This window comes from Nerophis lumbriciformis, linkage group LG38 (genome assembly GCF_033978685.3).
Source record: "Nerophis lumbriciformis linkage group LG38, RoL_Nlum_v2.1, whole genome shotgun sequence".
Taxonomy (NCBI): Eukaryota; Metazoa; Chordata; class Actinopteri; order Syngnathiformes; family Syngnathidae; genus Nerophis; species Nerophis lumbriciformis.
The window spans coordinates 17,420,285-17,435,935 of record NC_084585.2 but is presented as its reverse complement, the minus strand read 5'-3'; the positions used below and the strand labels follow the sequence as shown (position 1 = coordinate 17,435,935).

Here is a 15,651-nt window from a genome sequence, read left to right as displayed (position 1 = left end):
ATATCAATGGCATATCAAATAAAATTCTAATAAAAATTGAATACCTCTTTTCTATTTGCAGCCTTCTGAGGTAAATATCAATATTAACTTTTTCCACAGGCTAATAATACATTTGAAAATAAAATAACAATAATGAATTAATCAAACATTCTAGCCTTGAAGTAGCAAGAGAAAGTGCATGAATAAAATGTTCATTATTGCTCAGTTTGCTACACTGATTTGCTTTAACACTGAATATGGAACAAGCAATGCTTATATAGCTTAATAGTGCAAAATCAACTTTCAAAAAACAAACGAAAAAACATCAATGGTATATTAAATAAAAAATGTAATGCCTCTTTTCTATTTGCAGCCTTCTGGGGTAAATATCAACATTAACTTGGTGGGCGGGGGCGGGGTTTGGTGGTAGCGGGGGGTGTATATTGTAGCGTCCCGGAAGAGTTGGTGCTGCAAGGGGTTCTGGGTATTTGTTCTGTTGTGTTACGGTGCGGATGTTCTCCCGAAATGTGTTTGTCATTCTTGTTTGGTGTGGGTTCACAGTGTGGCGCATATTTGTATCAGTGTTAAAGTTGTTTATACGGCCACCCTCAGTGTGACCTGTATGGCTGTTGACCAAGTATGAATTGCATTCACTTGTGTGTAAAAGCCCCATATAGTATGTGACTGGGCCGGCACGCTGTTTGTATGGAGGAAAAGCGGACGTGACGACAGGTTGTAGAGGACATTGAAGGCAGTGCCAATAATGTTGTCCGGGTGAAAATCGGGAGAAATTTGGGAGAATGGTTGCTCCGGGAGATTTTCGGGAGTCTCCCGGGATTATACAGGATTATACGGGATTATACAGCGGCGGTGCCGCTGTATAATACCGACGGGCCAGCTCTAGTGTTAATTTGATATCGCCTCAAGGGCCAAATGAAATTACACGGCGGACCAAATTTGGCCCGCGGGCCAGAGTTTGACACCCATGCTCTAGAGTGTATTTTACCGCATGTCAATCTTTCACCAGGTCAGGCTGCAACCTCAGTTTTCTTGTCTTCTTCTCGTGACACGTTGTCTCCTGTTGTGTTTTGGTAGGATGAACAGACTGACTGGCCCAAGCGGGAGTTAAGTGTTGGAGAACTTCATCAAAAGGTCCAAGAGTACAACGCTCAGATCAACAGCAATCTCTACATGCTGCTGGTAAGTGACAGACTCTCATTTTATCCATGCTTTTTAGAGGAGGAACAATGGTGGACGTCAATCCCCCCAGTAGGCTAAAGACCAGGAGAACAGTAATCGAGTAGGAAATACTGATCGTCTCCTCCGACTGCAATGCAATCTCACATGTTTTATTCTATTGTATGACTTGCATTTTCTGGTTATGCCACGTTATTAATTTAATGTGTTCATATGTATAATGTAGGGTTGTACGGTTTACCGGTATTAGTATACTACCGCGATACTAATGAATCATATTCGGTACTATACAGCCTCTGAAAAGTACTGGTCCTGCCCCCGAGCCCCCAACGCCATTGGTGGATCTACACCTGACATCCACTGTAATGATACCAAGTACAGGAGTGTGTCTAGTTGATACTACTATGATTACGTCGATATTTTTTGGCATCACAACGTCTTCTTTCGTTTTTTTAAAATGTATATTATGTTTATAAACTCAGGAAATATGTCCCTGGACACATGAGGACTTTGAATATAACCAATGTATGATCCTGTAACTACTTTGTATCAGATCGATACCTAAATGTGTGGTATCATCCAAAACTAATGTAAAGTATCAAACAACAGAAGAATAAGTGATTATTACATTTGAACAGAAGTGTAGATAGAACATGTTAAAAGAGAAAGTAAGCAGATATTAACAGTAAATGAACAAGTAGATTAATAATTAATTTTCTACCACTTGGCCTTAATAATGTTGACAATATTTTAGAATGATAAAAGACACAAGCTTGTAATAAGAAACATATGTTTAATGTACACTAAGATTTTTTGTTAAAATAAAGCCAATAATGCAATTTTTGTGGTCCCCTTTATTTACAAAAGTATCGAAAAGTATCTAAATAATTTTGGTACCGGTACCAAAATATTGGTATCGGGACAACACTAGTATAATGATATAATGTAATAATTTGTGCCGCCACGATCAATGGATTAATTAGCCCACTAGGCTGCACACTCACATGTCAGACAGACACACGCTATTTCCAGGATGCACCTTTATTCGTTTATTTACAGTCAAGCCCCGAATTATTCATACCCATGGCAAATTGTGACTTTTTTTAACCAGGGATTTTTTTGTTGTTGTTTGGAAATGACTCAGGTGTCTGCTGGAAGACAAATTATTAGAGGCAATATTAAAGAAAAAAATCATTCTTATTTACATTTAAAGGTCCCATTTGTAACAATTTCATGTCAAGTCATCATTAAATGGCCTTGATATGTCAAAAGGCATTAATAAATCATGTTCTTTTCGAATACCTCTATAACTGATAACACTAGTTCAGCCGGGATATGCTCATTTCAAAATGAGATTTACAGCCCCAAAATCTTGTTATTGTTTTCATTTCAATTTCCCGCCCTCCACCGATAAAATGTCTTAGGCTGTTGATATATGTTGTTCCTTGTCGACCTGGATATTTCTTTCCTACTAGTTTTCCTATTAACATCAGTTTTTTCTAAGCTGTCTTTTCTAATGATATATCCGAGGAATTTCAGCTGCCTATTTCGAATCGTTGCAATTAGAGATCTTCTTGTTTTTGCCCCTGCCATTACCTCTTCATTACGTTTCTTCTTTACAGTCCATGATATGCACAGTATTTTTCTGAAGAACCACATTTCAGTAGCCTCTAATTTTCTCAGTTGTTGATTGTTTAAAGTCCAGCATTCAGCACTCTTTAGTGTCAATTGAGATGTTTCTATTTTTAAATATAAGACTCATTTTGTTGAAGCTGTCTTTTGACATGGCAATCCGTTTGTTTATCTCTTTTTCACACCTACCATCAGATGTTACTGTGACACCGAGGTATTTGGATTGATCCACTTGAGTTATTTTGTTGTTGTTGCATGTGATGTTACATGCAGGTGGATGTGGTTTCTTGGAAACTGTCATGCATTCGGTTTTCTTGAGGTTTAGAGCCAGTCCGTTTGCTTCACTGTGGGCTCCTACTGTGTTCAGGATGTTCTGTAGTTTTTCTTCAGAGTCTGCCACTAGCACAGTGTCATCTGCATATCTGAGGTTGTTAACATTAATTCCTCCAATTTTTATACCATCTTGATGAACGATGTTGCGTAAGATCATTGCACTGTAGATGTTAAACCAGTGGTTCTTAACCTGGGTTCGATCGAACCCTAAGGGTTCGGTGAGTCGGCCTCAGGGGTTCGTCGGAGGCCAAAACACACCCGACTCATCGTGTAAATAAAAACTTCTCCCTTTCGGCGTATTACGGATACGGCAACAGCAGAAGTCACACTGATTTGCAGGTGTGTAATTTGTTGTGAGTTTATGCACTGTGTTGGTTTGGTTGTTTAAACAAGGTGATGTTCATGCACGGTTCATTTTGTGCACCAGTAAAAAAACATGGTAACACTTTAGTATGGGGAACATATTCACCATTAATTAGTTGATTATTAACATGCAAATTAGTAACATATTGGCTCTTAACTAGTCATTATTATGTACTTATTAATAAGGCTGCAGCTAACGATTATTTTTCTATCGATTAATCTATAGATTATTTTTTTCGATTAATCGGTTAATCTATAGATTATTTTTTTCGATTAATCTATAGATTATTTTTCCTTTTACCGATTATTTTTTTTATTTAAAATGAAGATGAAAAAATAAATTTAGGCCAGTTTTTTCAAAAGGCATGACTTATTTACAAAAAAAAAAGTATGGCCACTCAGTCAACATTGACAACAACATGACAAAATATTCTGTAACAATGTAAACATTTAAAACTTTTAACATTTAACACAATTAAAAGTAGCTTATTTGCTTTTTAATGTGCAAATATAAAAGTAAACATCCAGTGCAAATCTTTATATTCTGCAATAGTATAAGCATTTCAAAAGTAAAAGTATTGCTTATTTTTCTTTAAAATGTGCAAAAATAAAGATAAACATCCAATACAAAAAAGTGCAAAACGAAATATTCTGTAACAGTGTAAACATTTCAACAAAAGTAAAAGTATTGCTTATTTTGCTTAATAACACAACAATGATAGTATGATGAAGTTAATTGTTCGTTTGTACATAGTATATGTAACTGTTAATGTTGTAAAAGGTATTTGCACAACTAATTAACGTTAGCGTTAGCGTCTTTGTAAACACTGAACAGGCACGCCAAACGCGCCTCTCAGAGCGAAACAGTATTTTAGTTTATGAATTTACAACGCAGATACAAATGACACATTCATGTTTTTGTGTAATGATAACAACGTATACTCACGCAGACGATTGACTAGTTGATGGTGATGGCAAGAACGCTGTCGGGTGTTTTCTTTTCAAATGTTCGTTCATAGCCGTTGTGCTGCTATGATAGGCCATTTCCGCTCGACACAGTGTGCATACAACAACTGTCAAGTGTTTTGCTTTTTTTGCTGTGCTTATCCCACACTTGAAGGGATGTACCAATGCTGAATGTGGCTTCTGGATTTCACTCAAAAGACCGGACCGTAGTTACTTTTTCCTTTAGTTTGCAACAGTTTTTCCAACGAAGAAACAGCTTCTTTTTTCTTCTTTAGTCTTTTTAGCAGTCTTTAGCAGTGTTAGTAGACTTTAGTTTCTTTAGCTGTCATTAGCTGTCTTTAGCTGTCTTTAGTAGCCTTTAGTAGCCTTTAGCTTCTTTAGTAGCCTTTAGCTTCTTTAGTAGGTGAAAAACATTTAAGGACAAAACACCACAAGATTAACATGCTGTAAAAAATCTATCAATTATCAATCCCATAATTTACAATTATTAATTAGGCTATCAAACTCTTAACCATTAAACAAGTGCAAGGTAATGGACACATCTTTTCCCTTTAAGTTATAACAGATTTTAAATAAATTGTCTCAACATAAATGCACCAAGATATATATAAAATACATTTAAACCCAGAAACACAATAGATAAATGCAGCAGAAAACCCAATATGCAAATACATAAATACCTAACCAATTAACCACCTATTTAGATACATATTTAAAATCCATATTCAATATACATATATTATTAATTTAGCAGTGAAACACTCAATCTTAAACGCTGTCTACTGGTAGAAAAATGCCACTTTTTCTATGCCCTCACCAGCAGCCAATGATCCAACACAGTTAAATCCAACACTTTAAGTTGAGCGACTTCACCCTCCTGATGAAGCAAACTGCTCCAACATGTATCAAACTAAGCAAAGAATATCAACACTTCCTTACTAAACAACAGTTACACAAACACCGTGTGTATTTAGCCTCCAGACTAAGCACGCTACATGCACACAACTCCCCCCTCCCCCCATCTCACCAGCGCAACAGGTGCGCCACACCCACAAAGAGAAGTAAAGTGCGATCTTACCGGCTGTCCGTTCAGCTTTTGGTTTTGGTACACTTTTGGCACAACTCTGGGTTTTCTGTAATGAACTAAACCTTTTCCACTCTGCGCTGGCGTCTTTTGTACTCCTTGATTTGACACAGCGGTCTAATTACCGGGCTCGCGCACCAGCACATGAGACGGGAGCGTGCCGCGTTATACCTGCGCGTGAACGTAAACTGATCGGCGAATTATATACATTTCCTGGCGTTGCCTAGGTGAATAGGGATGCGGATGTGCTCTAAGATAAAATATAATTTTATTAAGTGGGGTTTGGCTGGTTGCTAAACAGCCACGGTTTCGAGCTCGCGCTTCAGCTGACGAGACAGCTGTTCGCCGCTACAACATTATTAGGGCCGTTTATTGAAATACTCCCACACTTTTGACGACTTTTGGCGTACTTTTTTCCCCTCGCTCGCACCGCTCGCATCGTCTGCTTTGTGCTCCGCCATGACAGTAGTGTGACGTAAATATGCGACGCGTCGACGCACAAAAACGGCGTCGACGTATTTACGTAACCGATGACGTCGACTATGTTGACGCGTCGTTTCAGCCTTACTTATTAATGGCTTATTCGGCATGGCCTTATTATAACCCTAACCCTCTAACCCTGGCCCTAACCCTAACCAAATAACTCTAAATTGAGTCTTTGTTACTTAGAATATGTTCCCCATACTAAAGTGTTACCAAAAACATATACGTTTGTTTTTAATTTGAAAAAAAAAAAACATTTTATTTTTCACTAAAGAAGGATTCGGTGAATACGCATATGAAACTGGTCAGGTTCGGTACCTCCAACAAGGTTAAGAACCACTGTGTTAAACGGAACAAGAGATAGTACACAACCTTTGAATGGCTCTGAATTGACTGCATTCACCATCTATTCGGACTGCTGCTTCTTGTTCCCAGTATTTTATATACTGTATTAAAAAAATGTTGTTGTTTTTTTGTGTTGAGTACAGAATCTATAGAGTAGTGTACAATCATTTCTGCCCCATTGACAATTTAAAAAAATGGGTTATGGTAGACGTCACACTCAATGCTGAAAAATACAAAATGTATATCCAAAATGTTTGCAATCAAGTCATTTCTCTATCAAATAAATATATAAATATAATATAAATATAAAATATTTCCTATAAAAGAGAAAGGGAGATACCGTTCCCTCGATGCAGATTCACCACTAAATGATTTATGTCCTCCTTTCAGAACAAAGATGGCTCCTACACCGGTTTCATCAAAGTCCACTTTCAATTAGTCCGTCCTGTCACCCTGCCGCCTCCTCAGGACCCAACACAGGACGAGTACGAGCACAGCCGGCGGTTGCAACGGCGGACGTCCTTCTATCTCCCCAAGGACGCTGCGAAGCACCTGCATATCAGCTCCCGTACACGAGTGCGAGAAGTCATCCAGGCTTTGCTCAACAAGTTCACGGTGGTGGACAACCCCGCCAAGTTTGCTCTCTTTGAGCGCGCCGACAGACACAGTCAAGGTAGTCTCATCATCGTCGTCATCATCGCACCAAAACAACACTAGACGATGAGTTGACGTTTTTGTTCTGTTCAGTGTACATGCGGAAACTGAGTGACGATGAGTGTCCCTTACGGCTGCGCTTGTGTGCGGGACCCAGTGAAAAAGTCCTGAGTCTGGTCCTCAAGGAGAATGAAACTGGGGAAGTTAATGTAAGTAATTTACAGTACCTTAAGATGTAATGTAACCCTAAAAATTTGACATTTTCTGGCGTGTTTGTTGCAAGGCAGAATTTGTCATATGTGCACAAGTCTCACCCATAGGAAGTCATACAGACACACTATAGAAATGACTTGAAATTGATACATAAATAATAACTAGTAGTGTGCCAATACCTGCGATGAGGTGGCGACTTGTCCAGGGTGTACCCCGCCTACCGCCTGAATGCAGCTGAGATAGGCTCCCCGCGACTCCAAAAGGGACAAGCGGTAGAAAATGGATGGATGGATAGTGTGCCAATACAGGTTTTTCACTTCTGATACGATGCTAGTATTGGAGTCTTGAATAAATAAATATATATAGTTCAGGCCATAAGTTTGGGGACACATCCAATAGGTTTTCTTTATTTTCATGACTATTTACATTGTAGATTGTCACTGAAGGCATCAAAACTATGAATGAACACATGTGGAGTTATGCACTTAACAAAAAAAAGGTGAAATAACTGAAAACATGTTTTGTATTCTAGTTTCTTCAAAATAGCCACCCTTTGCTCTGATTAGTGTTTTGCACACTCTTCAATCAATCAATCAATCAATGTTTATTTATATAGCCCTAAATCACAAGTGTCTCAAAGGGCTGCACAAGCCACAACGACATCCTCAGTACAGAGCCCACATAAGGGCAAGGAAAAACTCACCCCAGTGGGACGTCGATGTGAATGACTATGAGAAACCTTGGAGAGGACCGCATATGTGGGTAAACCCCCCCCCCTCTAGGGGAGACCGAATGCAATGGATGTCGAGTGGGTCTGACATAATATTGTGAGAGTCCAGTCCATAGTGGATCCAACATAATAGTAAGAGTCCAGTCCATAGTGGGGTCAGCAGGAAACCATCCCGAGCGGAGACGGGTCAGCAGCGCAGAGATGTTCCCAACCGATGCACAGGCGAGCGGTCCACCCTGGGTCCCGACTCTGGACAGCCAGCACTTCATCCATGGCCACCGGACCTCAGTGACAATCTGATCATGAAAATAAAGAAAACCCATTGAAATGAGAAGCCAAGCGTTTGACCTATATATATATATATATATATATATATATATACATACATACATATATACACATACATACATACATATATACACATACATACATACACACACATACATATATATACACATACATACATACATATATATATATATACACACACATACATATATATACACACATACATATATAAATATATATACACATATATATACACATACATATACACATACATACATACATATATATATATATATACACACATACATATATACATATATACACACATACATATATATACACATACATATATACATATATATACACATACATATATACATACATACATACATACATATATATACACATACATATATATACACACACATACATATATATATATATACATATACATACATACATATATATACATATATACACATATATACACATGCATGTATATATACACATACACATATACATACACATACATATACACATACATATATATACACATACATATACATACATACATACATACATAGTGATATTATTCCGAATCAGCACTTATTATACATACTTTTAATATTCTGTTGTGTGGAATGATAGAAAATGATTAATCAAATAAAATTTGTCCGAGAACAATGGTAGGTATGAAAAACACTAACATTATGACAGACTTATGCTGTCTTTAAAGGGGAACTGCACTTTTTTAATAGAATGTTGCCTATCATTCACAATCCTTATGTAAGACAAGAACACATATGTTTTTCTTTTTTTATGCATTTGAGATTGTAAATAAATGCGATCAAAAGTCCACTTATAATTGAGCCGATGAGAGTCGCTCTATTCGGCCTATACAGCCCTTAAAACATCCAAACACCTTCATTAAGGTTTTATATACAGGCTGTAAGTATATATTAGAAATATAATATTATAATATTTACGTATTTTAAGCATGAGCGGCGCATTAATTTTAAAAAATGCATCACGACGTTGTTTTTTTTCAAACATAATAAAACATCACTTACTGTACAAGGTCTGCTGTCATTAGGATGCCGACTGATAGAATCTTGCTATATTCCGGTTTAGATGAAGAATGACTCATAAACCTTGCGAAGAAAAGGGGGTTGGAACCAAGCGTCTTTTCATGTCGTTCTCGCCATTTTCAGGTCGAAATAGGCTGTCAAAGTGTACCAACTTGTCGGAATATGTCCTCATCCTTCTAGGGTGAGAGGCATGATTTATGATCTACAATAAATAAACTTCCACAAGTAAGGAAGCAAGGTAGCAGTTTACCACTCGATGATGTCATTATAGGCACACAAGCTGGTGATCAATGCGCCGCTATAAATAGTTTGTCTGCATTAGCGCTTATAATAACAATATCACTAATACTTGGGTAATATTCAAATCACAAAATGTAAATAGATTATTGTTGGTGGTTTTGGGATGATTATATATTTCAGTTTATGGGCAGAAAAGAGGACCTCCCATTGGCTTCGTTGTAAGCTTATTTTTATTTACATTTATTTACGAGTTCATGTATTAAAAACAAAAATATCCGTCTTCTGGTTTTTCATAATGATTGTGAACAATAGGCAAAATTCCAAAAAAAGTGCAGTTCCCCTTTAAGTCGAGGTGGAGTAGTAATTTGTGTTTTGGCGAGATGTTAGGCTCATAAGGCAGTAAGTTGAATGATGCAGACACGTTTGTTTCTGGATACTTTTTAATACATACTACCTTGGAGACTTTTTATGTGTAAGTAATATGAAGCTATAATTATTTGATATTTGTTTATATTGACAAATGTGTTGTTTTATACTGCCATATTGTTTAATGAAGGACAACTTTTACGTATGTCTCATTTGTATGCTATTGTGTGCTTAGCTGTTGTGTAGCTGCTAGCTTTTAGTAGCCTATAGCCTACCATGTTTACCTTTTGTAAATGACTTGACTAAAAGTAAAGAAAAGTGTGCTAATTGGAAGACATTAGATGTTAACTGACTCTTCAGTTTTGCACAAGTAATCACGCTGCAGGACTGCTTGTATCGGAGTTTATATCAGAGATTTTAGACTCAAGCCAGCAGCTTGTTTTTTTGCTGATGCTGGAGCAATATCTGATATCGATATCGGATGGGGACACTCCTAAAATTATAATTAATTAGTAAAACCGCATTCTATTGTGTTGGGTTACAACTTGAAATTTCACAGGTGACACAAATAATTCTGAAATATTTAACATTACTTTTATTGAATTGTTATTTTCAAAAATGTTTTTAATAGAAGTGTCCCGATCAAATAACGGTCCGATATCAGCAAAAAACAGGTATCATAGTAAAATATGTCAGTATAACTTACATGAGACACACAATAGCTTCTCTGTGACATTCCAATAAAAAAGAAATGCATTAAAACAAACGTGGTAGCTTGATGCTAATTTACATTTGATATGCTATATACATGCTACTAATTAGCTTTATCGATTTTACATGGGGATTTCAACACCTCCATCTTTGAAAATGAAAATTCCATCTAAGATGCAAGTTCCAATCAGACAGATGGTGTGTAATAAGTGCAATACTTACAGTATGAACAGTTTGTGGAGCTAAACAAAATACAAGAGTGGTACATTCAATTCAATGGCAAAGACTACTTTATTTCCTGACTGCAGCAACACACTTAGGACAAACTGAAATGAAGGCATACTTGAAAATGAGACTCAGAAGTGTAAGAAAAGGAAATATGACAACTTTCAATAAATACTTTACGGTCTATTTCCGACTCTGCTCAAGCTTTCTATCGGTATTGACCAACAGCCAATGCTGCAATATCGGTATCAAAAGTGGAAAAAGCCGAGACACCTCTAGAACGTAACAACATTTCTATATCAATATGTCTCAAGTAATGTTTATTTGAATATATTTTTCGTTTCACATATTAATTTTAAGGAAAGTATGCAAAACTTACACAAATATAATAAATAAGTAAAGTTGAAATGTCCAAATTGTACACAATACTAACAGTATGTGAATTAAATGATGTTCTGATTCTTCATAGTGGGATGCGTTCAGCTTTCCCGAGCTGTGCAACTTCCTGCGGATCCTGCAGCGTGAGGAAGAGGAGCATTCACGGCAAATAGTGAGGCGCTATGCTTATGCTCGAGACCTGATGACCAGGGCCATGGCCAGGATTACTGCTCCTGCTTGACTTTGGGCAAATCCACAATTGATACGGAACTCCAGTGTCAAAGGGAACGACTTGTTTTAATAAAGTTTACCAGAGATACTGGATGTACATTTAATGTGAATGTTTTTGTGACAGCAGTGCCAGTGTAAATAAGTAAATAACTGGATTGAGAGTCATCCTGCTTTGTTTAGGTTATTTGTCGTGGTTTCACAAGCACACGAGTCATAAAGAGTAGTTTTATTTCATCAAATGTTTGAATTAAAACATGTTGGCACTTTAGTGGCGGTGGCTGTGGAAATGTGTTTGATAAATTGTGTTTATAGTGTATTCTAATAAACTGATGGTCTGAGGGGTTCATGAGTGTCATTTTAAAAAGTAATGTAGAAAAATGAAAATAATGAACACATTATAGAAGGAAAAAAACATGCAGTATTCTCTTTTCACCCAAAACAATTGCTTAATGTAAAAAAAAAACAAAAAAACCTGCAAGTTTGTTTTTTCATATGTTTTGGTCATTTAATTTGCTTTTCATGAATAGAAATTGAATGACTTTTTTTATTTTTTATTTCCACGATGGAGCCGCTGTAGTGGCTGCTGGTGGCAGGAGCTCTGTGCTCATCCTTTTGTGTTCCTGGTGTTTCCCTCTTGTTTTCTTGTGTTGTTTTTGTGTTTTTTTTGCCTTTTGGTTCGGAACCCTTTGGAGATGTGCGACAAGGGGTGGCACTTTCGTGACTTCTGCGGTGCTTTTATGTGGGCTCTGTGCCTCCTGGGAGCCTTTTGGCCATGGAGACCAGCTGCTGGGTCTCTGCCACACCAGAGACTTGAGGAGAGGAGATGCGGCTGAAGAGACAGGGCTGTGGAGCTGGTGCTAAGCGCCGGGACGGACGGGCTTCACAGTGTCTTGGCTGAATGAGTAGGTATCGGACACCTCGGTCTCCTTGAACGCATCCTCGCTCATCCATGCAGACTGGACACTGGCCGAGAGTTGGCGGTTGGCCGAGGGTGGAGTCGGCTCCCTTGGTTGCTTTGTTGGGTCTGCTCCTGTCTCTGGCCATGCACCCTCCACCCCAGCAGACGATGGCGTGGAACACCGCAGAGGCCACCACAGTGTGTGTGGGTGTTGAAATTATGTTTTTGTCTATGCATGGTGCAATTGTGTGTGCGCAATACATATTATTGGTCAATTTTTTTGTTTTGTTTTTGTTGTTGTTTTACTTTTGTGTGTAGAAGTGGCACTGCTGGAGTGGCAGCTGGTTGCATCAGCTCTGCTCTTTTGATGTCTTTAATGTCCTTTGTTTTTTTTTTATGTTTCTCTCTTACTTGCATGTTTATGTGTGATATGGCTATAAGGTTTGTTTTCTTCCTTGGTCTCAGTCTGGACCCCCTCTCCAGGGGCCCAGGCTTAGACTGAATATTTTTTCTCATTCTCTGTTTTAAGTAAAAGTGGGGACAGTTCCTAACTACCGTACCTGTGTGTCTGTGACTCTGGCTTAAATGTATTGGAACCCAACACAGAAATGATTTTCAGACATGGCACGAGGACTGACATCTACAAAACTCTCTTCGGACATATCACACAAAAGTGGGGGAGAAAAAAATCTGCCGCTGTTAGGAAAAACAACCCCTCACAAGAACACTTTCTTCCCCCACTCTGATGAACACTACACAGTCACAAAGTGTCAGACCTGTTGCTAATCTGTCACTGTGAATGGACTAATTCATGTTCACTTCACCAGCTGTTTGCTCTTCGCTCTATTCACCACTGCACATTTACCTTATTAGCCTTGCACATATTAGTTATTTAAGTACTTACTTGGGGTAATTCATTAATATTTATTGTTTACATTGAGCAAAGAGGGCACAGTCTACCAAGTCAAATTCCTTGTGTGTTAAAGCTGATTCTGATGATCACGTATGATACACGACTATAGTATATACCAGGGGTTCCCAAACCACGGCCCGCGGGCCAGATATGGCCTGAAAGCATCCGAAATCCAGCCCGCGGGAAGTCCCAGGTTAAAAAAAAAATATATATATACATATATATATATATATATATATATATATATATCCATCCATCCATCCATTTTCTACCGCTTATTCCCTTTGGGGTCGCGGGGGCGCTGGAGCCTATCTCAGCTACAATCAAGCGGAAGGCGGGGTACACCCTGGACAAGTCGCCACCTCATCGCAGGGCCAACACAGATAGACAGACAACATTCACACTCACATCCACACACTAGGGCCAATTTAGTGTTGCCAATCAACTTATCCCCAGGTGCATGTCTTTGGAAGTGGGAGGAAGCCGGAGTACCCGGAGGGAACCCACGCAGTCACGGGGAGAACATGCAAACTCCACACAGAAAGATCCCGAGCCCGGGATTGAACCCAAGACTACTCAGGACCTTCGTATTGTGAGGCAGATGCACTAACCCCTCTGCCACCGTGAAGCCCTATATATATATATATATATATATATATATATATATATATATATATATATATATATATATATATATATATATATATATATATATATATATATATATTTTATTTTTTATTTTTTTATTATTATTTTTAAAAATCTGTCCTTTCTAATCAATTTTCTACCGCTTGTTACTCTCAGTGTCTCCTAGCCTCTTAGGCAAATCATATTGTCTAATAATGCATTTTACAAATCGATAACGTGACATTACGCTCACGCCGCAGCAAGTGCACGCTCTTTCAGTCAATTAGTGCGCAAGGAATATGTATATATATATTAGGGGTGTGGGAAAAAATCGATTTGAATTCGAATTGCGATTCTCACGTTGTGCAATTCAGAATCGATTCTCATTTTTTAAATCTTTTTTTTTTTTTTTAATTAATCAATCCAACAAAACAATACACAGCAATACCATAACAATGCAATCCAATTCCAAAACCAAACCCGACCCAGCAACACTCAGAACTGCAATAAACAGAGTAATTGAGAGGAGACACAAACACGACACAGAACAAACCAAAAGTAGTGAAACAAAAATGAATATTATCAACAACAGTATCAATATTAGTTACAATTTCAACATAGCAGTGATTAAAAATCCCTCATTGACATTATCATTAGACATTTATAAAAAAAATTAAAAAAAGAACAATAGTGTCACAGTGCCTTACACTTGCATCGCTTCTCATAAGCTTGACAACACACTGTGTCCAATATTTTCACAAAGATAAAATAAGTCATATTTTTGGTTCATTTAATAGTTAAAACAAATTTACATTATTGCAATCAATTGATAAAACATTGTCCTTTACAATTATAAAAGCTTTTTACAAAAATCTACTACTCTGCTTGCATGTCAGCAGACTGGAGTAGATTCTGCTGAAATCCTATGTATTGAATGAATAGAGAATCCTTTTGAATCGGGAAAATATCGTTTTTGAATCAAGAATCGTGTTGAATTGAAAAAAAAAATTGATTTTGAATTGAATCGTGACCCCAAAAATCGATATTGAATCGAATCGTGGGACACCCAAAGATTCACAGCCCTTATATATATATATATATATATATATATAATGTAGTCAAGGTTTCTGAGGTTTATCCGTTATACCAGGGGTCCCCAAACTTTTTGCCTCGGGGGCCGCATTGGGTTAAAAAAATTTACCAACCGAGCTATGCCACCCATGTACAGCTTAAGTTGCTCAACAGTCCGGGGGTCTCCGTTGTGGTATTTTAGGCTTCATAATGCGCCACACATTTTCAATGGTAGACAGGTCTGGACTACAGGCAGGCCAGTCTAGAACCCGCACTCTTTTACTATGAAGCCACGTTGTTGTAACACGTGGCTTGGCATTGTCTTGCTGAAATAAGCAGGGGCTTCCATGGTAACGTTGCTTGGATGGCAACATATGTTGCTCCAAAACCTGTATGTACCTTTCAGCATTAATGGTGCCTTCACAGATGTGTAAGTTACCCATGTCTTGGGCACTAATACACCCCCATACCATCACAGATGCTGGCTTTTCAACTTTGCGCCTATAACAATCCGGATGGTTCTTTTCCTCTTTGGTCCGGAGGACACGACGTCCACAGTTTCCAAAAACAATCTGAAATGTGGACTCGTCAGACCACAGAACACTTTTCCACTTTGTATCAGTCCATCTTAGATGA

The 15,651-nt window shown here is 37.9% G+C and overlaps 1 protein-coding gene across 5 annotated transcripts in view; it reads left to right on the top strand.

Moving 5' to 3' along the window:
• rassf1 (Ras association domain family member 1) overlaps positions 1-12,120 on the top strand; it is a 38,647-nt gene extending 26,527 nt beyond the window's left edge. For 4 of the 5 annotated variants that reach the window (XM_061932232.2, XM_061932230.2, XM_061932229.2 and 1 more), the window contains 4 exons: positions 1,075-1,179; positions 6,773-7,055; positions 7,130-7,245; positions 11,367-12,119. In XM_061932232.2, coding sequence (XP_061788216.1) covers positions 1,075-1,179; positions 6,773-7,055; positions 7,130-7,245; positions 11,367-11,516 — 654 coding nt within the window. In that variant the 3' untranslated portion in view covers positions 11,517-12,119. Of the gene's footprint in view, positions 1-1,074; positions 1,180-6,772; positions 7,056-7,129; positions 7,246-11,366 lie in introns of all 5 variants that reach the window. The other variant, XM_061932233.2, reaches the window with a different exon arrangement.
• The last annotated feature ends 3,531 nt before the right edge of the window (positions 12,121-15,651 follow it).